This window comes from Theropithecus gelada, chromosome 7a (assembly GCF_003255815.1).
Source record: "Theropithecus gelada isolate Dixy chromosome 7a, Tgel_1.0, whole genome shotgun sequence".
NCBI lineage: Eukaryota > Metazoa > Chordata > Mammalia > Primates > Cercopithecidae > Theropithecus > Theropithecus gelada.
Genome location: NC_037674.1, coordinates 5,824,319 through 5,850,433, shown reverse-complemented (window position 1 = coordinate 5,850,433; position 26,115 = coordinate 5,824,319). Strand labels below are relative to the sequence as shown.

The following is a 26,115-nucleotide window of genomic DNA, read 5'->3' as shown; positions in this document are numbered from 1 at the left end:
AAAAGTCAGGAAACAACAGGTGCTGGAGAGGATGTGGAGAAATAGGAACACTTTTACACTGTTGGTGGGAATGTAAACTAGTTCAACCATTATGGAAAACAGTATGGTGATTCCTCAAGGATCTAGAACTAGATGTACCATATGACCCAGCCATCCCATTACTGGGCATATACCCAAAGGATTATAAATCATGCTGCTATAAAGACACATGCACACGTATGTTTATTGCGGCACTATTCACAATAGCAAAGACTTGGAATCAACCCAAATGTCCATCAGTGACAGACTGGATTAAGAAAATGTGGCACATATACACCATGGAATACTATGCAGCCATAAAAAAGGATGAGTTCGTGTCCTTTGTAGAGACATGGATGCAGCTGGAAACCATCTTTCTTAGCAAACTATCACAAGAACAGAAAACCAAACACTGCATGTTCTCACTCATAGGTGGGAACTGAACAATGAGATCACTTGGACTCGGGAAGGGGAACATCACACACCGGGGCCTATCATGGGGAGGGGGGAGGGGAGAGGGATTGCATTGGGAGTTATACCTGATGTAAATGACGAGTCGATGGGTGCTGACGAGTTGATGGGTGCAGCACAGCAACATGGCACAAGTATACATATGTAACAAACCTGCACATTATGCACATGTACCCTAGAACTTAAAGTATAATAATAATAAAAAAAAATGCACCTGTTAAAAGACAAAGGCTGTGAAACTGATTTTATGAATAAATTAACTACATGCAGCTTGCAAGAGAGAAATCTAAAACACAGGAATACAAAAGTATTATAGGTAAAGGTATGAAATGTGGCAAATGGTACATCAGGAATGTTTTAACTTACGGAAAGCTAACATAGCTGAATCAATAGCAGATAAAATAAATCAAAAGGCAAAAAGCAGTAGCAGAATTAAATAAACACCCTCTACACTGTTCAACTGCTCCACGACATGAGGAAGGAATCAGTTTAATTGCTGCATTCAATAACATGGTATTATATTTATACAGGATTAAAAATCCATAGGAATAAAAGGAGATATAGACAAGTACCCAATCATGATGAGAGATTTTAACACATCTGTATCGGTAATTGAGAGAAAAAGTAAAAAATAAACCAATAAATGTACAGAAGATGTGAAAAACGTAATAAATGACCAAATGGACAAATACAATACAATGTTGCCAACACAGAAGACTAAAGGTTATTTTCAAGCACACATGAAATGATTTTAAAAAACTGATCATATTCTGAATCATGAAGCAAAGTTCTCAACAGATTTCAAATCATACAGACAATGCTCTTTGTCCACAATGGAATTAAGAAATCAATAATAAAAATAACTAAAAATATTTAATAGTTTCTACATACTTGCAAACAAAGAAGCACTTACAATAATTCATGGGTCAAATAATAAACTAAAATGAAAATCAGAAAATATTTTGAAACTATGTAATAAAAAGAACATTACATTCCAAAATTTTGGGGATATAGCTAAAATAGTATGGAGAATGAAATTAATGACCTTAAATACTTGCAAAAGAAAAAAAGAAAAGCTAGAAATTAATGAATTAAGCATCCATGTTACAAAGTTATAAAAGAACAGTGATTAAATCCAAAGTAGAGGGAGAAAATAATATAGATCAGGAGTCAGTAAACTTTGGTCTATAAGAGGCATAGAGGGAAGGGAAAGAGAAAGAGAAAGAGAAAATGAATATGTGATAGAGAACTTACATGGTCTGTAAAGCCTACAACTAGCTGTTAATTATGAAGGTAAAATAATGCCATTTTCAGACAAATGAAAACCTATGACTTTGCTGCCATCAGACCTGCGTCTAACAACAAAACTAAAGTAGTAATGTACCAGGATGGTATAATAATTCTAAATGTCTATGCACCCACTAACACAGCTTTGAAATATATAAAGCAAAAGATAACTAAGGAAGAAACAGAGAAACACAATCATAGGAGAAGACCGTAACACACCCTGTTCAACAGTTGGTAGAATAAGTGGACAAAAACTTAGGGAAGAATAGAAAAGATCTGAGCAACAAAATTAACAAACTTGATATAATTAACATATTTAAAAAGTACTATACTTAAGAAGGACAGAATTCAAATTTTTTTCAAGTGCACACAGAATATTTATTAAGCATAATTATATGCTGGGTCATGAAGCAAGTCTCAACAAATTTAAAATGTCTGAAATCATTCATTGTACATTACTTGACCACAGAAGAATTAAGCTAGAAAAAAAAACCTAGAAATAGCCCCGTGATGATTCAGCTACATATTTCTAAGTAACTTATGACTCAGGAAAAATTATAATAAGTATTTAAAATGATTTAAACTGAATGATAAAGAAGAATAACATTAAAATTGTTGATGCAACAGAGCAGACCCAGAATCAGACCCACACCTACACAGTCACCTCACCTGCTGTATCTCAAGGTTACATTGCAGCATGATAAAGAAAGGATGATTTCAATAAATGGTACCATGTCAGGCTGATGAATATACAGGAAAATGGACTCTCATTACATAGCACATCATTCATGAAAATCACTTTTAGGTGGATTATAGATTTAAGTATGAAAGGCAGTATAATATTTTCAGGATGTTGGGGTAGGCAAAGGTTTCTTAAGCTGAAATAGAGGCTCTCAAGTAAAGGGAAAAAAAGGTAAATTGAACTATTTTAGTTATGATCTTCTGTTCATTAAAGTATATCAGTCAGAGAGTGAAAAGGCAACCAGTAGGGTGGGTAAAGATATTGGCAATACACATCTGACAAAGGTCCCATTTCTACAATGTATAAATAATTCCCACAAGTCAATCAAAGAGGCAATCTCAAAAATGGGTAACAAACAAACCTGAAAAGGCACCCAACAAAAGAGGATATGCAAATGGCCAATAACATGAAAAGTACCCAATTGTACTAGTCCTCAGAAAATAAAAATTACAACCACTGTGTGGACACTCCTACACTTCCAACACAGTAACTAAAACAAAGAAACAAAAAACATGGACCAACTGGAACCCTCAACAGAGGAAGAGCAAACTGGTACATCCACTCTGGAAAACTAATTGGACAACTGTTACCATGCTGAACATGTGTAAATCCTATGACCCAGCAATGTCACTCCTAGGTACAATTGACCCTCTGTATCTGTGGGTTCCGAATCTATGAATTCAACCAATTGCTGATAGAAATAATCCAGAAAAAAAATTCCATGAAGTTCCAAAGAACAAATCTTGAATTTGCTTTGTGCCAAATAATATGTCAAATCCACATGGATGAAATGATATAGGCATTGTTTTAGGTGTTACAGGTAATCTAGAGATGATTTAAAATACATGGGAAAATGTGAGTAGGTTATATGCAAATAGCACACCAACAAGGAACTTGAACACCTGAGAATTTCAGTATCTAGAGGGTCCTGGAACCAATTCCCTAAGGACACTGAGGGATGACTGTATATATCTTTAGAAATGTGTTCATGGCTTACCAGAAACCTGTATAAGAATGTTCACAGCACCACTATTTATTATAATAATGACAAAGTTGCAACAGCTCGTTATAGACTGAATGTGTCCCCTCCAAATTCACATATTGAAATCTTAATCACCAGTGTGGCTATATTTGAAGACGAGGACTTCAAGGAAGTAATTGAAATTCATTAAACGAGGAGATAAGGGTGGAGCCCTGATCTCCCAGAATTAGTGTTTGTATAAAAGACTCTAGAGAGCTTCAACTCTCAAACTGTCCCCCACCCCGAAGCATGCACTGAAGACAGACCATGTGAGAATACAGTGAGAAGGCAGCCGTTTACAAGGTAGAGTCCTCACCAGGAACTGAATTGGTCAGTACCTTGATCTGGGACTTCTAGCCTCTGGAACTGTGAGAAAATAAATTTCTGTCATTTAAATCACCCGGTCCATGGTATTTTGTTATGTTAGCCTGAGCTAAGATACCAAAAAATCCATCAATAACAAAATGGAAAGGTTATTTGTAATACATGCATGCATTGCAATGCAATATACCAATGAGAATAAATAAGCTGTATGGTAATTACACAACTCTATGAATGAATTGCATAAGCTTAATGTTAAGTGGAAGAATCCAGAACTTAACCCATGCATGATTCCATTTATATAAAGCTCAAAAAGAGGCAAAATAAATCCATGCTGTAAGAAGTCAGTTTCCTTGATGTGAGTTTCTTGTCTGAGTCCTTGTTAAAGGATGTGATCTGTTCTACACTTACGATTTGCACACTTTTCCACATGAACGTTTCAATAAGGAATTAAAACAATGAAAGGGTGATGGGTCTAGCTCCAGAGATGACTATAAGGGAAAAGAGAGCTGGAAGCTGCTTGCACCTGAGACGACATTTTGAAGGCAAAAGAAAGGATTCAGATGGTGAATTTGCTGGATGGAATGTCTTCAGAAAACCCCAATTTGCAAATATTTCCACCTCATCTTATTTTTCCCATAAAATGCAAAAGAGTATGTCTGAAATATTGAAGGGGTACCTTAGATGCTGACTGAGTCTATAAACAAGGCTACAACATAAAACTGTGAATATATATTGTCACTAATATATGCTTTAACATCACATTTTTCTTATTTTTACCCAGAATTGTTGAACAGGCTGGCTTCTCATGGATCTGATACACTGTCAGTTTTATTTTATCACTTCTTAAGACATCTAAAGGTTCTATTTTGTAACCCTTCCTTAACTCCCACCTGAACACTTGCTTTTCATTTCCAATACCTAGATTAACAAACAGAACTCTTTTGATGCTATTTCTTCCCCACAAAAATACAAGTGAGAACACAATGACAATGCAATAGTGACTTAATGAATATTTTTTGATCTTATGAGCTCTGTTACAGCAGATTTATCACATGACTTGCTTCCAAACTTCAGTCTTGGTGGGTAATAGCACATCGGCAACATTAGGTATCCCTGCATTTTACAGGACTGTTAGAGAAAAATAAAAATAGAGGCCTCAGTTCAGACACACCCCAAGGCCAACCACCTATAACCATGTAGCCAAAACTTAAGTCATCCTGATTTCCCTGAAATATTAGCTCTAATCATAAACAAAACACAAAACGTAGGCTAGTCCGCATGATTCAGCGAACCAACTGTACACAAATCAGCTTAAACAACTAACTCTATTTGCCCTAAAAAGATGGTTAATATGTAACAGTCAGTCACAAAAATGGTCAAAATGCTTCCTCCTTTACGCCTTCTCAGCTGTGCAGGAACTGCCGCAAGGCGAGCTTCTCACGATGCTTGGTGTGAAGTCGCCTGGGCTTGTGAACTGTTATTCTGTATGTACCATATACTCCTAAAAATTTGATAACCTGATTTGATTTTCTTCCTGACAGGACTTTGGGATCAGCCACTCTGTGTGAGGAGCGCTAAATGTAAATCTAGGGGACTGTTGTGATTTGTGGTACCGCCCGGGCCACCCCCGTCATCTGTGGGCCCCCTGGGCCACCCCCCTTCACTCTGCCTCTGTCAGATGTTCCTGTGCGGTGCCCTTAGCAATGTGTCCCTCTAGAATTGTGTAACTTGGCTGCTGGTTTTCTATTTGGCCTCTCAAAGAGTGTTCCTTTGGAGATTTTCTCTGGTATTGGTGATTTATTCTTTTAAGAAAATCCCATAAATCATGCAATTCATATTTGGAATGGGTCATGCGGCAGAAAATATCCTGAGGGAAAGGGTGACAGTTCCCAAGGCTCTGAGCTGAACTGAGGAGGTCCCGTGGCATGGGCAGGATGAGGACATTTCACAGCCAGGCAGTCATGGGCAAACCCTTCTGCTTCCCCAAGTCTCTTCTTCCTGATCTGTAAAATGAAGAGCATCTTGGCAATTGCATGCAGCCGATGTGAGATCTGGACATAATTAATGGCGTACAATACACCTAGCACATAGGAGATCCCCAATATGTGAAGGCTGCTATTATCAAAAGCACAGTTGTCATAGTGCCTACCCCCATCCCATCCCAGATGACCAGATCCATGGTTCTGACTGTCAAAAGAGCCCAGTCAAAGGGTATGATGTCTTTGGATGGCTCTGAGACACATTGTTTGAAATGTGAAAGCATTAAGAGTAGAATTCTGGCCGGATGCAGTGGCTCACGCCTATAATCCCAGCACTTTGGGAGGCCGAGGCAGGGGGATCACTTGAGGCCAGGGGTTCAAAACCAAACTGACCAACATAGCAAAACCCCGTCTCTACCAAACATATAAAAATTAGTCGGGCATGGTGGTGTATGCCTGTAATCTCAGCTATTTGGGAGGCTAAGGCAGGAGAATTGCTTGAACCTGGGAGACAGGCTGGAGTGAGCTGACATCGTACCACTGCACTTCCGCCTGGGAGCCTGGGAGACAGAGAGAGGCCCTGTCTCAAAAAAAAAAAAAAAAAAAAAAAAACAAGAAAGAAAGAAAGAATTCAGTCCAAATGCATGTGCCTCTAGGCAAGCATACCAATCCAAGTGAAATGGTTCAAAGAGGCACAACAGGAAATCAAGAAAATTCCCCTGACCACAACATATTCAGTATGACTTAATCTCTCATTCTGGGTCTTTTCGCATAGAAGAATTATCATATTGCAAGTAATGACACTGCATCTGTGGCAGGCAGACTTCTAAAGTGGTCCCCATATTCCCACCTCCTGGGGTGGACTCCTGTGTCATCCCTTCCCCCAGGGTGTAGGTGGAACCTGTGACTCCCAAGGGATGTCACTCCTGTGATTAGGTTACGATATGGGGTAAAGTGAGGGGATTTTGCAGCTGTAATTACTTTATTATTCCCTGACTCTGAGTTGGCCAAAAGGGAGATTATTCTGGGTTGGTCTGACCTACTCTGCGGACCTTTTTAGAAGAGGGTTCAGTGGTTAGAGAAAAGGAAATCAGAGATTTACGGAGAAAGGGTAGCTGGTAGAATGTAGAGGGAATAGGGAAGAGGGAAGAGGGAAAGGGGGAGAGGGGAGAGAGGAGAGATTCTCTGGCTGGTCTTGAAGCAGTAAACAACTGCCATGCCAAACAGTAAACAACCTGAAGCACTAAACAACTTCACTGCTATGCCATGTGAAGAGAGCCAGACGGCAAGGACCTGGTGTGGGGTCCTGGATGGCTTTGGACTGACCCCGTTCTTTCCCCTTTCTTGCCTGTAGTTCTCAAGAATTACTGTAGGCAACATGCTACTCAATAAAAAATACTCTACTAAAATACAAAAATTAGTTGGGCATGGTGGTGGGCGCCTGTAGTCCCAGCTACCCGGGAGGCTGAGGCAGGAGAATCACTTGAACCCAGAAGGTAGAGGTTGCACTGAGCCAAGATCGCGCCACTGCACCCCAGCCTGTGCGACAAGAGGGAGACCCTGTCTCTAGAAAAAAAAAAAAGAATGTGCTGGGAATGCAGTATCCTGAGATCATGGAAAACTGGCTGGAACAGTCTGGACTCTGTTCTGGTTCCTCTGAGAACAGGATGTATTTCAATGTTTTAGCCCAATAATGACTGTATCCCCCAGGTATAAAACCTACAGCAGGCTGCTTTCTCGGGTCCCTCAGCTGCAGCACAAGACAGCATGCACCCTGGGCAGCTGTCCTAAGCCTTGTGTGACTGTCTTGCCCTGAACCCTAGGCTGCTATTGTCCCTCACTTCGTGTCTGTAAGACACCTGCTTTGTGTAACCTGTACACATGCATGAGACTTGGCAAGGAACCAGCGCACAGTGAACCTGTATTACTTCTGAGTCTCTTGGGTACTCTCTAGGAGCCAACAGTTAGCAAGAAAATGGGACCTCAGTCATTCAGCCGCAAGTAACTAAATTCTGCCAACAGCAGGGAACTCAGAAATGGATCCACCCCTAGACGAGCACAGAGCCAGGAGACACCTTAATTTCAGCCTTGAAAGACTCTGAGCAGAGTCTGAGACCAAGCTAAGGCACAGCAGACGGCTGGCCCCCGGAAGCTGTGGGATGATACACTTGTGCTGTTTTAAACTGCCAAATGTGTGGTAATTTGTTAGGCAGCAATAGAAACACAGACAGCGTCCTTTAGCCCAAGGATATTTAAATAGGAATTCTGTCCATCCATTTTGCATGCGTATCCCGGGAGTGCTCAGCAGGTGTCTGGGAGGTTTACTCGTGTCCCTGAAGTGCATGCTGCTAAGGGGAGCTATGCACAAAGAAACACCTGAGTGCTCAAGGGCAAGCAGACAGGTCCCGTAACCTGTGCAGATAACAGTGTAGCCCAGGCTGTTGAGACCGTGCACACTCAGGAGAGGGCACGCAGGCAGGGTGCAGCCTGCTAGAGCAGCGGGGTGGATGGAGGGCAAGGCTTAGTGGTTTGATGTAAGCTGGCTTCCAGAAGTTAAGACTTTTACCCAGTTGAGAGCACTCCTTGGGCTGTAAACCAGGCATGACCGCCCTGAAAAGATGGCCCAGCCATGGTAAATGCCAGCACTTTCCAGCCTCTGGAGACCCCTTCATGGCCCAGTGCTATTCTAACGTCCAGCAGAACCCAGAGTGCGGTGCCCAAGATAAAGGTGTGCTCCATACAAGGAGTGCAACTGGGAACATACAAAAAGTTCATGGTTCCATGTTTCTATTCCTGGCTTTGAGAGAGTGGTCATTCCCATCTCCCCATGACATAACCACAGAACAGGAACAAGACCGGGCACTGGCATTGGGAATAGCTTGAGAACTTGAGCTTCTGCAAATAAGAAAATCGCAGGTGAACACCACAGAGGGAGACGGGTGGTTTCACATGTGGGGAGCTATTAGTCACTTCTTCTGACTTTTCTGAGCAACAGTCTCTGATTCATCCGTGATAATGGGACCAATTAACTTCAGCTTGGGAGCAGATGGTTACCACACACTTTAAAATCAGATGTCTTTTTGCTCATCACCCCACGACATTTCGATGAAAGAAAACAAAACGTGACAATTCTCTAACAGAAAGATGAGGGGATTCTTGCCCTAAATGTGACTCTGTGACTCCTTTTCATATCACTGGAGTGCACCCTCCCCACCTGGGCCCTCGGACGTCCCCTCTCTGGGCATCGCTGTGCCTTGCACGTGCTTCTGTGAGAGCTCCTGCCACGGGACTGCGGTGTTACCTTTACATCCTTTGCTCTGGGGCAGGGGCCTTGTGTTCCTCGTCTTGGTTGTCCCTGATAATACTGGTGGTTGATACAGTTTGAGATGTTTTTCCCCTGCAAATCTATGTTGAAATGTGATCCCCAGTGTTGGAGGGGGACCTGGCAGGAGGTGTTTGGGTCATGGCGTTGGATTCGTCATGAATGGTGGGGGGCCATCCTCGCAGTAATGAGTTTTCATTCTATTGGTTCCCATGAGATGACTGTTAAAAAGAGTCTGGCACCTCCTCCTCTCTTGCTCCCCTTCTCATCATATGACGCATCTGCTTCCCCTTCCCCTTCTGCCAGGACTGGAAGCTTCCTGAAGCCCTCACCAGAAGCAGATGCTGGCCCCATGCTTCTTGTACAGCCTGCAGAACTGTGAGCCAAATAAACCTCTTTTCTTTATAAATTACCTGGTCTCAGGTATCCCTTTAGAGCAATGCAAATGGGCTATGACAATAGGGTTTGAGACACCATAAGTGCTCAATCAACGTTTACTAAATGAATGAATAATTGTCATGCTTGATAAGATAACAGTATTTGGTCACAATTTAAATTATTTATAGCAAAAAGTTTAAGGAAGAAAAATAAGAAATACCACTCTATGAAAATAAAAAACGAGTAGAGGAGGCCATTTACTTGATGTTGAGTATGCAACCAGCCCTGTGCACACATGACCTCAGTTCATCTTCACGGTAGCCCCTCAAGGTGGGCTGCTTCATCACTGCGTCACAGAGGAGAGCCTGACGCCCCCTCAGGGGGCTGCACAGGAACCACGCTGTGACCACCACACCGCGATGTGAACCCTGGCCTCTGTCCCTCCCACACTCTGGCCCAGGCCCTGTGCTCAGGGTTGCCCAATGCTGCACCCCACCCACAAAGGAACATGATATTTCCAGGCTTGCCTACGGGGATTTCAGAGCTGCGACTCTGCCTGACTGATGGGTGGAGGAAGCTCCAAAGCACAGCAAGGATCGGAAGGCAAATTTGGTAACTAGCAATGGGAGGAGCTGCCTTTGGAAGCAAGGAATGGTCCCAGGTAGCTAGGAGACCAATGGAAGCCTCACAAGATGGAGGGCAAGAGAATGTAAAAGCTGGAGGAAAGAGATGACTCACAGCAGCCGATGGTGAGATCTATAAGGAGAAGGGGAAGGAAAGCCACTTCCTGACCTTTCTCTGCGTCAAGCACAGTGCAGCATGGCTTCCCTGAGAACCCTGGCCTCGAAGTTCTCTACATCAAACACAGTGCAGCATGGCTTCCCTGAGAACCCTGGCCTCGCAGTCAAACCCAGTGGTCCGTTTCTACTGCACACTGACTTACTGGCATATTTGGCACCACCAATTGCTCCCTTCTTGAAACACCTTCCACCCTGGGTGTCAGGGTCACTATCCACCACTGGTTCGCCCTGTTTCCCAGGCCCACACATTCCCAGTCTCCTCTGCTGGCTCCTGTTCCTGAGCCCTCAATACTGCAGGGCCCCAGCCTGATTCTTTGGACGGCTTCTGTTTTCTGTCCATGCTCCAGACAAGTGTGTCCAACTCATGCTCACCACTGCATGGAGCCAGGCTGGGGGCATGGTGCGCCGCAGGGTCCTACGAGGAGCTCACTCCATCCACAGGTCTCACCTTAGGGCACTAACTCCACATCCACATTCACGCCTCAGAGCTCTCTGTGACTCCAGACCCTCATGTTCATCTGGACAGCAACTTTACAAGTCTCACTACAGTCTCAGGCTTTGCCTGACGGTGCTGGTTTCTTCTTCGCCCCTCCTCGATCTTGCCCTTCCTCCAGGAGTCTCCATCTCCTCAGGCACCATTGTCTACCCACATGTTCAGGGAAACATTCTTAGGGCCATGCTGGACTCCTCCCTGCCTGCCATAGCCCCAGCCCTCCACTGTCATGGCCTGCAGGTCTACCTTCAAAACGTACCTCACAGCCAGGTCTCTCTACTGCCCCTCACCTGCACCACCACCCCCACGACTCTGCCAGCCGCCTCTCCCTGCCCTGGTCTGCAGCAGCCGCCTCTCCCTGCCCTGGTCTGCAGCAGCCGCCTCTCCCTCCTCTTCTAGCTTTTTCTCTTACCACCCCATAGTCCATTCTCGAGCAGCCAGAATCCGTCAGATGTGAATCAAGACGCACCAGCTCCCTGCTCAAAACCCTCCAGGGGCTGTGTGTCTACCTACAGTGAAGCCCAAAGGACATATGAGGCTCCCTAGGGCCCCGCTCCCATTCTCCTGCCCTCCTTTCCAAATCCTCGCCCTTGCTCCACCAGCTCAGGTGATACTGGCTTCCTTAAATATGCCAAGACTTTGACGCTAGACTCCCTGCGTCAGGAAAGCTGGGCCCACACGTGTCTGTTGCTGCCTCCCTCCCTGCCCTCCAGCGGCATCCTGGGACTCCCTCACCTTCCTTCCTAACCTCCCCAGAGCAGCCGCTGAGGCCCCACTTCATGTTCATGCTCCCCTTGTTCACTGGCTTTCTTCCACTGGAATTTCACCTCCCTAAGGGCAGGGGTTTCATCTGCCTGGAGTGTGGCGGTAACCCCAGACCTGGATGGGGCATTTTGTGGGCATTCAACACAGGCTGACACTGGGTCACTCTGTCTCCATTTGGCCGCCGTTACACATCTCCGACTTTCAGAAGGAAGAAAGTGAGGCTCAAGCCGGTCCAGTGACGTGGCCAAGCTCCCCGTGCTGATCCGGGCCCCCAGCCAGGGCTGGGCTGACTCAGAAGCCTGCCAGCCTCCTCTGTAGCTTACGATTCTCTGGCAGGTTCCCCAGCAGATTCCCCTCAATCCAATTATCCTCCCGTGGAGCACAACTCAAAGGTGTGTCTAGAGATTTCTCAACATCTGGGTTTCCACCTCCCATGTATGCAGTGACTCCTGCATTATACAAAAAATGCCTCTGCCCTCTGCCCCCAGACACACTGAAGAACCACACCATCTCACCCACATGCTGGCTCGCTGCTGCCAGAGGCAGCAGATGAAACTTCCCAAACCCAGAGACCCGGGTCTCTGAGCCATCTCCTGTATCAATGCAGCAGGATCAGCTGATGGCAAAAGCAGTGGTTTCTTGCCTTCTTAATGGCAGGCTAGTCATTAGAAAACAAAAAGTGTTTCCCTTCCTCTCTCAGGAGGTCAGCTGGTTTTAGGTCCAGAAGATCTCGCCCTTCTGTTGCCCTGAGACTGTCATGGGGTGGGAGTGGGTTGAGCTCTCCAGGGTTTGAAGGCTTGGGAAGACCAGTCTCCCAGATCTGTGGGTTTTATGGGAGTCCAGACTGGCACTCCGCTTGACAGGGAGGCCTCAGAAATAGATGGGGCTGCTTATGTGGCTCGGGAGGCCAGGCAGATACCACGCAGGGCTCCAGCAGAGTGGAATCAGGTCCCAGGATGGACAGCTGGACCGTGGGCAATGTTAACTGAGTGAAGGCCATTGTTCGCCAATTTTCAGAACCACCTGAGCCCTGGGTTCATGTTCTGTCCCAAGGGAAAAGGAAGTCCTCCATCCAAAGTCTTATGACAGAGATAATGTTTCCTGCCAAGCACAGCTAGAACTGTCCCTTAAACAAATGGATTGTTTTTTTACTCAATAATTTTTTGACATCTGTATTTCAATCTCTCATATATTCAGTAAAATAATATTGCATATCAACAGTTTATTCATAAAGAGTCTAAGCACTAAGCTATTAGGAAGAGACATTTACCCTTTGTACCCAGCAACACTGAGCAGCTTTCTTGGACGGCCATTTCATGATGGAAACATGGACAGTGACATGATGGAAACATGGACAGTGACATGATGGAAACATGGCCATGGGAGCAGAGCCTGGCTGTGGGGTGGAAGGTGCAGGAGCTGCCAGTGCTTTCCAGTGACCAAACTCCTCACCCAGATGGGGTGGGGGCTGTGGGAGACCCATTTAGCACCAGCCAGCTGAGGGTCTTCACGTGAGTCTGAGCATGGCAGGGTACTGAGAAATGACCTAGTCTAAGACCTCACTTCAGAGCAGAGGAAAGGAGTTCGGAGGAGTCAGATGGATGGCGGGTGGGGGTCAGGTTCACGCTATCACCCAGGCCAGAGACTGCTTCACGCCACTGAGGGAGCACACACACAGTTGTCTGTGTACCTCTGTTATTTTTTTTTTTTTTCTATTTTTTTTTTGGGCGGGGGGGCGGGCAGGGTCTTGCTTTGTTACCCAGGCTGGAGTGCAGTGGTGTGATCATGGCTCACTGCAGCCCCGACTGCCAGGACTCAAGAGATTCTCCCACCTCAGCCTCCTGAGTAGCTGGGACCACAGGCGTGCACCACCATGCTTGGCTAATCTGTTTTATTATTTGTAGAGACGGGGTCTTACTATGTTGCTCGAGCTGGTCTTAGACTTCTGGGCTCAAGTGATTCTCCTGCCTTGGCCTCCCAAAGTGCTAGGATTATAGGCGTGAGCCACCACACCTAGCCACTTTCGTTATTTTTCAGCGCGAGGGACGAGGAAGACAGGTTGGCTACTAGGACTCCTGTCCCAGGTAGACCCCTGATCTTCAGGTGCTAATTGCACCACAAGCACCTTTGACCACTCCCTGAAGCGTGAGACCCACTTCCTCAAGGCCTCCTGTGAGTGCAGGCTGTGAGTGGAGGCTTCTCCACCGCTGGATGGGAGCCTGAGCCTCTTGCCTTCACTGACCTCTGCTTCCAGTTGGTTCTCTTTGTGGTGCCCAACATAAACAATGAGCTCTTCATAATTTAACATCTTAACTCACTAAGTTTGGGGTTTTAAAAGGTTTTCTCAAGACTGGATGAAGTCAGAGTCTCATCTTAAAATGTTAGTCTGGAAGGTAAAATACAACTGATAAAAATTAATACGAAAAATATGGAAAAAAATAACAGAAAAGACGTTCAAAATAAGCAAAGGTTTTTGCTAAGCATGGTAGGGCTCAAGGAGAAGGTAACACGGTGAGCTCTACCTACGACCTTGCACGAGACTTGGCTTCCCACGAAGCACAGCACTCAGGCAGCTGCTACAAACACCCGAGCTGTGAGCCATCGTCAGTGCTGAGCTGTGTAAAGGTCTGCGCTGCCGTAGCATTCAACAGACAGTAACCCATGAAACTTGTTTCTTTCTTAACAAATACTAATTTCCGCTTCTCTATGAATAGTGAGCCTTTTCCATTGAAAATATCTTATCTGAATTAGTCATATAGAAGCGTCTTTAAGATACCAGCCCCCACAGTGAGTGGTTTACGTTATTGCTCATCTAGCTGAATTGTTTTATGTTTGTTGAATCTTGCTGAGGTAAGACAGAGCAAGGCTGTGGGTGCTAGTCACTGGGTTGCTTTTGATGGCTGTGAAGAAGCTGAGATAACAATTTCTCCACAGTCACAACATGAGATCCAGCTCTTGCGAATGCAAAGCCTGTTCTAATGCCAAGCATGCCATTGGTGAGGCTTCTGTGAGTCCTGTGGCTGCAACCTGACCGCAAGCCTGCCCAACACAAATAAGCCCCACTAAGCACCGTCGTGTCCTTTGTCTAAATGCATCTTGTGCCTTCCCTCTTGAAAGTGGTAGATGACGACAGCCCTGGGCAAACAATGACAAGCAATAATGGCATGAAAGCAGGTGTACACGTGTACACAGAAGCCATGTCTGGTAAAACTTCCCGGCACACTGACTTTCTAGATGTTTCCCATTGGCCCCACAGATCTACTGTCTATCCTTCTCCATGCTGCTGTGTATGCAGAGGGTGACCTGTATGGACCACATCAGTGAGCTCCCTGCAGTCTGCCCTTCTGCCATTAAGAAGCACTGGTCAGAACCTGGATGCTGGAGGAAGAGTGTGGTCAGAGTATTTATTTCCCCAGCATCTTCTCTCTCCCAGATGCCACACCTCCTGCCAGTGGCTATCTCCATCAGCCACTCTCACCCCTTGTCTTTTCGCCAAGTCTGATGGTAGTCCCAGGAATAGCAGTATCTTTCACTGGTGTCCTTAAATCCTGCCCACTCCTTGGAAAGCAGTCCCTTTATGGAGTCCTTTTATCTCACAGTTTTGTGCTGCCTTTTCTTTCCTACCAGCGTCCTGATTGGTCCATCCACCAATATCAGAATCATACCAACCTACAGGTACTTCTCTTCTGTCTTCTTCTGAAACTCTAGAAAGTGCTTAGTAATTTTATTGGGTCTTGGCTGAGGGCCGAGAGAAGCTCTACTCCCTAACAGCACATTGCTGGCTGCAGCCCTAAACTCCTGGGACGACACATGTGGGGATGTCTCCATGGACCAAGCCTTGGAAGTGGAGGCTCCACTCCACAGTGGACATGAAGAGCTGGCTGAGGGCTGGGTCAGCACTGAAGGAGATGCTTCCCCACCCCAGCAGAAGCAGGGCTTCCCACTGGCTGAGGACATGCTCCATGTGCACCATCAGCCCGTGCAGGCAGGCGGGGCCCCCACTGGAAGGAGCGTGGTGGGCCTGAGGAGACAGCCGTAACATCTTCCACATGCGTGCCTCAGAAACCCCCAGATACGTGATTGTGCAATGTTTACAATGTGAATGATCATGAGTGAAATTGGCATTGCTTTGTCTCGGGAAGAACCTAAATCTGTTTTAGACTTTTGTTTTGGACTCATTATTTTCTCCTTAAACATTCCAAAGAAGAGAGTTTGTCTTGCTTCTTGAATGCTTTCTTCATTGGGATGTCAAGGCGGTGAGGAAACACTAAGGAGAAAGAAGGAGACTGCGGTCAGGTTTCATGCTTCCTTAACCTGGAAGCTGGAAGAGGCAGTGCAGGCAGGGAGCCGACAGCTAAGGAAGGAACACGTCAGTTAGTACCCCAAAGTGTTGCCGGGTCAGCAGTCTCCTCATCTTTGCAGATTGGGAAACTGAGGCTCAGAGAGATCACCTGACTTGCCCAAGTCCACAGAAAGTGACGGGTCTCCTGTTTTCTCTAAAGCCCATGGTCTTTCCTATCTTTCGTTCAACACCCACGGAGGAGTTGTCTGGGGACAGAGAGAAGCAAGGCAAAGAAGCATAGGGTTCTCCTTAGAGGAGGACTGGGATTTAGGAGCAGGGGGAAAAACTCGAGAGATTTCAGCACCACCTGGTTATCAGCCCCTCTATCCAGCCCATGCTGGCTAGAACACTGTCGGCCCGTAGAGCAGGAGGTGCGGTGCAGCATCTAGAATCCTAATTGAAAACTGCCCGGCGTCTGAGAACCTGTGCCCTTCTCTTGCTCATAGAGTAGGTTAGGCCGGCTCACCATTCACCAAGCCTAAAGGGCGCGGGCCTGCCGGCAGGGGCAACTCACCTGCCTGCTCCAAAGCCACCATCGTTGCCTGCTCGATCAAGTCCCGCTCGATGAAGCTCCTGAAATCCTCACTGTACACGCTCAGGTCTGGCAACTGGAATGTGTAGATTGGCATCTCCAGGGGGAACTGCTCGTTGTTGCATTCACTTGCCACGTGGGACCGGGCCAGGGAGACGATGGCTGAGCTGGCGTGGGAAATCCCCCGGGAAAGTCGCTTTTCTGCAGGGGGAGAAGGAAAGATAGCCACGAGGGCTGAATGGGTGTAGGTGCGGCTCTATGTGTGTACATAAACACATACTGTGCACACACAATACACACACACAGGTACACATTCATGGACACATGCCACACACATGCACATACCACACAACACACATCAATACACATGTGCACACATATGAACACACCATACATGTTCACACATATATACTACATGTGCACACACTTATAAGCAGAGATATACATGTGCATACACATACTGCACACATACACACATGCACACACATAAATGCACACACATGAATGCAAAAGTATACACAGGAATATATGCATGCATACACTAGACACATATACACTGCACATCCACTTGCATACATACATGCACATATACTACATAGCATATGCATACATGCATGCACACACACATACATACAGATACTAGGCACATATACTATACACACACACGCCCATGTACATACACTACAGACTGTATACATACTATATACATGTACACATATAGATGTATTTGCACATACTACATACACACAGCACAAATACACAGGACACACAGTGCACATACATGTACAACATGCACAAACTATATGTATATGCACACACATACACATGCACACCCATATTCTCTCTGTACCAGCCCTTCTATCCTACGAGCCTGTTCTATCCTGCAGGCCTTCCTGCTGCTGGATTAATCACCATCACCTGGTATGTGGCACTTATTCACAAGAGTCAGGAAAGCACTTAGTAAGTGGGGAGCTGCGAGCCCACGGTACAGCTGCACATCAGCACTGTCAAAGAGCACCAGGCTTGCTCTTGGGTCTGCAGTTATCTCTAACTCGAGTCCACTGAGCTGTCCTCTCCCAGGACTAAATGGTACAAGGAAGTCCGCTCTTTGTCTCGATGCCTTTATGCACTTAATGCAAAGAAACAATCTCAGGCATCCACAGCGGCTCAGGTTTTAAGACAGGCTGTTTTACTAAAGTTACGCTGATAAATGCCTCCTACGTGGCCCTCCCAGGACACACAATATTCAGTCCGTCCATGTGTTTCTCTTCCGTCTGGCTATTCTTTTGCCATAGCACTCTAAAAAGTCACGCTCTCCTCTGGCTTTATTCTTCTTGGGCTTTTCAGCCAGGGAATGAGAAAGGCAGTGTGGGATTTCTCTAAGGTACAATATGTTACCATGTTAGGAAGTCGACTACCTAGAAAGTAGATGTATCCTCTTGGCGCTGCAAAAGCACACTTGTTTTTCTAAGCCCTGTGTTCTAATGACCAACATTGCACATAAAACAAGAATGCTTAAATATATGTTAGGAATAGGTTATCTTTTTTCACAGTCAGTGTTTTCAGTAAGGAGAAGTCTTTCTAGCAAGGCGGTAGATCTTTCATTTTTCTCAGGAAAGCACGGTCTCTGGTGTTTTATTCAAAAACCTGCTGCCTGTGTTGCCTAAATTAAGTCTAAATAAGGATTGTCTAAGCCCTGTGGCAAATTCCTGAGGCTATTCCCTGAGGTCCCAAGGACTCCCACTGTCCTCCAGTTCAGCCTGCCCACTGGTGAGGTCTGTGCTCCTGCAATGCCCCCTGAGGTCCACGCTGACCAGCACACCACGGTCACGCGGAAAACCCAGCCCCAGCCTTCACCCGGAACAGCAGCGTCCTCCTTCCCCACTTGCTAGAGCACTGGACAGAAATGGCATTCATGGAGTTCTGTTAAAACAGACTAAAAAGCATCGGCTTTCGATCCTGTGGCAAGTTCGTCTTAAACCCAAAGCGAGTTCCCAGAAGGTTCATGTATTTTCCCATTAAAATGAATACAGAGTCACAGAGACAGACTGTATTTCACAATGGGTGGTTTAGATTCACCTTCAGTTTCACTCTGAGACCAATGGGTGGTTTAGATTCACCTTCAGTTTCACTCTGAGACCAACAGGATTAAGTTCTTCGTATTTTGAGGAAAGGTAAAAAGAGAAGTTAAGCCACACAGGCAGTTAGAAAGAAGAGGGAGGGAGCGTGCGGGCCCAGCTTGGGGGGTGGGGGCGGCCCATTGCTTCTCACACTGGTTCAGGTACTTGAGTGCAGGAGCAGCGGAGGCTCGTGTCTTTCTACCTTGTGCAAGCCATGCTGGGGCCGCTCATCTTGCCACATACTACCTTTTTTGCATCTGGAAAGAAGGAACTGCCCCATTTTTGGGGACCCAATGGAGAGGGACATCAGGCATTAGAGAATTGAGGTGCTATGTGCACCCGCAGTTGGGGGGACAGACAATCTCGAGGCTGCTCTCAACAGTGGGCACCTGCTGGTCAGGGGCACCCATGCTCCTCCTGGCCCATCTATCAGCACTGACATGAGACACTTCAAGGGCCTTGAAAACGTGGTGATTCCTAGGACAACAGGATGCTGTTCTGCAGTTCTAAACATGAAATATTTGGAGTCTAAAGGAAAAAAGTATTTTTGAACTAAAAATATTAATAGATTGTGTTGAAGATCATATAATGAGAAATATATGCTCCTAATTCTAACATTTCCCGTGACACCCCAGGAATGCACATGTATCATCTCTCTCTCACACACAGAGTCACAAACACACACACTCACATACTGATTCTTTAAATGTGAACTCAGTGATTCTGCTTTTGGATGCATAAATAAAACGTTTTACAGGAATTATCATGATCAAAGTTATGTCTCAGAAAAACACAGAAAGATTAAAAAACAAAACAAAACATAGTATAAGAATGTACAGAATTTCCCTGCCACTGACAAAGGGGAGATGTATTAACTATAAATTCTTTTTTCATTTATTTTCCTTTTATTTTTAATTTTTACAGAGATGGGGTCTTGCTGTGTTGCCCAGTCTGGTCTCAAACACTTGGGCTCAGCGAGGATTACAGGAATGAGCCACTGCACCTGGCCCTGCATTTTCTTATTTTCTTAGTTTTTGTTGCTCTGGCACCTGGGACCTCCCCGACTGGGGAAAGGCTGCCCCTCCCGGGTGAACCGATGTTAGAGATGGCAAAGGCCTTGCCCGGCAGCATGCCTCTCCTATGCGGAGCCGCCAATCCAGAATCTACGCTCCCAACCACCCTCTCCAGCTGGCTCTTACTCTCCAGGAGGCAATGTTCCTTTGCCCTAAGCACTTCAGGCCAGGTATCAGGCAGCTGGAGACAGGCCCTTTGCCCCTGAGCTGGCTGCAGTTATGCACATTAGCTGGGGTAGGGGCTGCTCCCCCTGCCCTGCCTTCCCATAGAAACCATCACAAAGGCTTTGGTCCGTGCTTCCCCTCACTCCTACCTCCGCACGACCCGCGCCTCCCAATATGGCCCTGCATGCTGTCCTGGGCCTCCTGTTTCCACCTTCATGACAGTAATTTCTGTGTTTGTGTGTCTTGTGATAACTGATTAAAACGGATCCTGGGTACATTTTAAAACAAGTGGACAAAACTTTTCCTAAAGGGTGAGATAGAAATATTTTAGGCTTTGTGAGCCACGCAGTCTCAACTACTCACCTCTGTCTTTGCAGCACTACAGCTGCTGAAGACAGCACATACATGAGTGAGCGTGGGGGAGTCCCAATAAAACTTTACTTAAAAAACAGGCCAGGTTGGGCTGACAGGTCATTTTCTGGTCCCTGATTTAGAATATGAAATGTTCCATTTTCCATTTTAGCACACTATGGTTTCAGGAAGAACTCAACTAAAGGAGACATAAATTCAATTCGGAAACTCTGTAATTCAATAGGAATCGATATGATTGCTCGCAAGCCTCAATTAATAGGATTATGCTGGGATAGAGTCCTATTTTTTTTTCTTAAATGGTATCTAAGAAAAGTCAGATCACAGTATGTAACAGCTACACTTACTAGGCCCTGATTCTGCCAACCTCTCTGGTAGCAGACGGGAGGTTCCTTCTAGCCCCGGACCAGGAGGATAAGATAATGGGTTGGTTTGTTTGCTGCCAGCTCAAAAGAGCAGGAATGGCCATGTGGTCATCTGTCTGGACTGCTGCTGCATGAAAGATACCAGGAGCCTTAACCGTGTGCTACAGTCAAGGAAGGCCCTGAGAACAAGACCGAGCCAATGACTGGAAGGGGTGGTTCCTCCGGAGTCAGGTCTAATGGCAGAAATGAAACCAAATTTAAGAATAATCAACAAGAGGGGCAAGACAGTGCACAGCCTCAGTGTCCTGTCCTTACACCCACCTGGAGATCCCCAGGGGCAGGAGGTGGGAATGGGTGAGACCGACAGAGAGGGCCTGGGGAAGGGCGTCTGGTCCTGCCTTTCCTCTCTCCAGCATGGCTGCAGCATGGCCTGCCTTCCTTATCATCCCCCAGCCCCAACCCTGTGCCAGCTGGAGAACATCAGGTGGTGCTGGAGCACAGCTGGGTGGGGCAGCAGTCACCATGAGCACCACTTCCCTCCTTTCCCTAACATACGGGGCAGCTTGGCAGTTACACCAGAGCGGGGCAGTCCCTACAGGAAACAAGGACTTTCTAGAAGAGAGGAGCTGGGAGCAGCCCTCAGGAGATAATCCAGCTGTGCGGAGGGGAACAGGCAGGGAACTTCTAGAGGCCAAATGACAACATCCAAGGCTCTCCAGCTTGAGGACCCTTCCCCGCCTCCCATCTGGAGGAGCACCCACCAGAGCCTGTGCTCCAGCACAAGTGAAGATGGATGATAACCACACGCCCCAGGAGCTTCCAGGGAAACTGTTAAAGAAAGGCAACATAGTACTGGCCAGGAGGACTACATTAAAAAATGAGCCTAGTAAATATGTGCAGAGAGATAAAGAGAATATCAGAATGCAAAAAAAAAAAAAAAAAAAGACAAAGAATTAACTTGGGATGAAAAAAATTTAATGAGACTAATAATGCATTCATGTGCAGAATAGATGGGGATGTGAAAACATCAGGTCAAGTGAATCTCTTAGAAGACATGAGGAACAAGCTGCAAGAACACGATGGAGGAAGGGGTGGAAAGTGTTCAAAGAAAATAATTTCAATCTAGAGTTTTTAATCTACTAAATGAAAATATAAGTATACCATGTAAACCTTTTTAGGCACTCAAGGCCTTAGGAGACTCACCATGCAAAAATTCTTTTTGGAAGTAGTCTTTGAGGAAGTTTTTTGTTTTTTGTTTTTGCAAAAGAGAAATGAATACATGTGAATAAATAAAGGAGTTAATTGTTATCTAAATAAGCAAAGGCAACAAAAAGTATCTAAATATGATTGAGAGCAAGTAGAGGCAGGACAGAACAACAAAAATCATATTAAGAGATGTATTTTGCAGGGGAAAATATAGTGGTTAAGTTTTTAAAAATAATAGGAAGAAAACCAAAATACTGATTTTAATAGAATAGCAGTAATTGTAATGTGAGTAAAAGTAGAATGTGTAACTTGCAAACCAGTAGAAAAATTCAATTAGATAGAGAAGACAGGACAGAAGGATGGATTGAATTAACTACTCAAAAGACAGAGATTCTTGGATTGGATAATAAAATAAAACCTAATAATAAGTTGTCTACAAGAATCACATTTAACATGAAAGGATAAGGAAAAGTTGAAATTACATCAGCAGAAAAAATGATATTTCTGGCAAATATGAACCAATAGAAAGCCAGGGTAGCTGTTTAATATCAACAAAAGCAGATTTCAAGATAAAAACTATTATATCAAATGGCTTGACAAAGAGACAGCCTATATACTGGTTAAAAAACATACTAGAGCAAGATAATCTAAAAAATTATGAATATACATATACCTAACAAGATAGCATCAAAACAAATACAGCAGAAAGGATGAAATTCAGAGAAGACACAGATAATATGTATTAAAATTTCTAACTCAATTATGGCTTTTCTAAACAACAGAATAAACAGTCAAGAATAATCCAAGATATAGATTCAAATATAGCTTGAATGATAGGCTGAGCTAATAGAAACAAATACAGCATTCATTCTCAACAGTTCAGGAGAGTCTACCTAATGCAATAAAATAAAAAACTGAATTAATTGTATAAATATGAAGAAGAACATACAATTATTTCAGATGATACTACTGTATACTTAGATATCTAAGTGATTCTCTTAGGACAAACTATTAGAACTAATAAGAGAATTTATGTAGCTCACTGGATAAAAGACAAATAAGTAAAAAATGAGTTTCTTTTTTCCATGCCTAAAATCTGAACAGAATCTGAATATGTGCAGAGGCATACATAATGTTCTTGGATAGAAGAACAATATTACAAATGCAAATTATTTTTAAAATGAAATAAAAATCTATTCCAATTCCACTCAGAATTATAATTTTAAGGTTTAGATGGCAAAATAAATATTCAAAAACAGCAAAAAAAAAAAAAAAAAAAAAAGGAAAAGCATAGCAATAGAAGGGTTTGCTTAGCAGAGAGTGATACCCTGTGAAACCACTGAGTCAAGTGTAACAGGGTGGCAGCCATGGGGTGGGCAGAACAAAGTATGCAAATAGGTCCAGGTATGTTGAGAATTTAATATAAGGCAAGGCTGGCATTTTAGTTCAGTTCAGTGGGGAAATGTACTTAAATAACTCACTCTCAATCCAGAAGAAAGCAAAACCAGATTATTTACTATTATAAAAATTTCAAATTGATGAAAAGACTCAAAGAACAAAATTTACATTAAATATAAGAATATATTTCAGGCTGGGCATGGTGGCTCATGACTGTAATCCCAGCACTTTGGGAGGCTGAGGCAGGTGGATCACAAGGTCAGGAGATCGAGACCCTCCTGGCTAACACAGTGAAACCCCATCTCTACTAAAAATACAAAAAAATTAGCTGGGCGTGGTGGCAGGCACCTGTAGTCCCAGTTACTTGGGAGGCTGAGGCAGGAGAATGGTGTGAACCTGTGAGGCAGAGCTTGCAGTGAGCCGAGACTGTGCCACTGCACTCCAGCCTGGGTGACAGAGCAAGACTCCATCTCAAAAAAAAAAAAAAAAGAATATATTTCAGTAACTCTGTAGTCCAAGAAACCTTCCAAAGTGAGAGAGAAAGCTCATCAGCCATGAGAGCAAGATAATGTAAACATGTATGGGAAAACATTCTGAAAAGAAAGTCCTAAGGCAAGTGATACAGTGGGAAACACACACACACACACACACACACGAAATATATGTTTTAGTCTTTATTACAAAGAGAGAAACAAATTGATAAGAAAAGGCAAACTAATCAATAGAAAATGGACAAAGTACATGAACAGCCAAGTTACAAAGGGGAAATCCAATGGCCTAACAAGCAAATGGCAAGATGAGAGTGTAAACAAGACACCATTTTCCACTCTTCAGAGTAGAAAAACAACATAAACACATTTGATGTAGTTTGGATATTTGTCTCCAAATCTCAAGTTGAAATGTGATCCCCAGTCTTGGCGGGGCGGCCTGGTAGGAGGTGTTTGGATTAGAAGCAGACGCCTCATGAATGGCTTGGACCATCCCCTTGGTGATAAAGTGAGCTCTTGCTCAGTTCACATGCAATCTGGTTGTTTAAAGGTGTGCGGCACCTCCCACCCACCACTCTCTCTCTCTTGCTCCAGCTCTGGCCATGAAAGTGCCTGTTCCCTCTTTGGCCTCTGCCATGATTGTAAGCTTCCCGAGGTCTCCTGAGAAGCTGAGCAGATGCCAGCACCATGCTTCCTTTAAGCCTGCAGAACCATGAGCCAAGTAAACCTCTTTTCTTTATAAATTACCCAGCCTCAGATACTTCTTTATAGCGATGCAAGAATGGACTAACATAGAAAATCAGTACCAAGGGGTACCTGAAAATGTGAAAGCAACTTAGGAAATGGGTAATGGGCAGAGGTTGGAAGTCTGGAGGGTCCAGAAGAAGACAGCAAGTGAGGGAAAGTTTGGAACTTCTTAGGGATTGGTTAAATGGTTATGACCAAAATATGGATAATGAAAATGGACAACAGAGTCAAGGCTGAGGAGGTCTCAGATGGATATGAATAAATTATTGGGGACTGGAGCAAATGTCACATGTTTTGCCTTAGCATAAGGGAGGAGACCACCCCTCATGTTGTCTTATGCCCAATTTCTGCCTCCAAAGAAAGAAAAAGTAAAAACTAAAAGGCAGAAATGAAATCCACAAGCAGACAGCCCAGCACCACACCCTGGGCCTGGTAGTTAGAGATTGACCCCTGACCTAATCGGTTATGTTATCTATAGATTACAGACATTGTACAGAAAAGCACTGTGAAAATCCCTGTCCTGTTTCGTTCCAATCTAATTACCGGTGCATGCAGCCCCCAGTCACGTATCCTGTGCTTGCTCAGTTGATCACAACCCTCTCATGCACACCCCGTTAAGAGTTGTGAGCCCTTAAAAGGGATAGAAATTGCTCACTCAGGGAGCTTGGCTCTTGAGACGGGAGTCTTGCTGAAGCCCCCGGCCAAATAAACCCCTTCCTTCTTTAACTTGGTGTCTGAGGAGTTTTGTCTGTGGCTCATCCTGCTCGTCCTGCTACAAGCAAAGAGCTCAGCTACATTCTGTTCATACCCTAGGGATCTGTGGAAGTTTGAACTTGACGATTTAGGGTATATGGTAGAAGAAATTGATAAGCAGCAAAGTATTCAAGAAGTGGCATGGCTGCTTCTAACAGTCTGCATTCAGATGCTGGAGCAGAGAAACGAGTTGGAACTTATATTTAAGGGAAGCAGAATGTAAATGTTTGAAAAATTTGCAGCCTAGCCATGTGGCAAAGAAAGAAAAAGCTTTTTCAGAAGAATTCCAGCAGGCTGAGGAGCAACTACTTGCTAGAGATATTTGCATAATAAAAAGGGAGCTAAGTGAGTGCTAATACCCAAGACAATGGAGAAAAGGCCCCAAAGCATTTCAGAGACCTCCACAGCAGCCCCTCCCATCAAAGGCCTAGAGGCCTAGTTGGAAAGAATGGTTTCAGGGGCCAGGCCCAGGGCCCTGCTGCTTTGTGCAGCTTTGGGACACTGCTCCCTACATCCTGGCTGCTCCAGCTCCAGCCTTGGCTCAAAAGGTCCCAGATACAGTTCGCGCTGCTGCTTCAGAGGGTGCAAGCCATAAGCCTTGGTGACTTTCACATGGTGCTAAAAACCTGTAGACATGTAGAATGCAAGAGTGAATGAGGTTTGGCAACCTCTGCCTAGATTTCAGAGGATGTATGGAAAAGCCTGGGTGTCCAGGTAGAAGTCTGCAGCAGGGGCATAGCCCTCACAGACAACCTTACTAGGGCAGTGCCAAGGGGAAATGTGAGGCGGAAGACCCTACACAGAGTCCTCATGGGGGCACTGCCTAGTAGAGCCGTGAGAAGGGGGCCACCACGTTCCAGACTCCAGAATCGTAGATCTACTGGTGGCTTGCACCCTGCACCTGGAAAAGCTGCAAGCAGACAGCAGCAGTGGGGGCTGAACTCTGGAAAGCCACAG

At 45.0% G+C, this 26,115-nt stretch overlaps 1 protein-coding gene across 1 annotated transcript in view; it reads right to left on the bottom strand.

Moving 5' to 3' along the window:
• OTUD7A (OTU deubiquitinase 7A) overlaps positions 1-26,115 on the bottom strand; it is a 382,571-nt gene that overhangs the window by 66,415 nt on the left and 290,041 nt on the right. Inside the window, exon 6 of the mRNA XM_025390202.1 lies at positions 16,457-16,675. Within this exon, the coding sequence (XP_025245987.1) occupies positions 16,457-16,675 (219 nt within the window). The remainder of the gene's footprint in view (positions 1-16,456; positions 16,676-26,115) is intronic.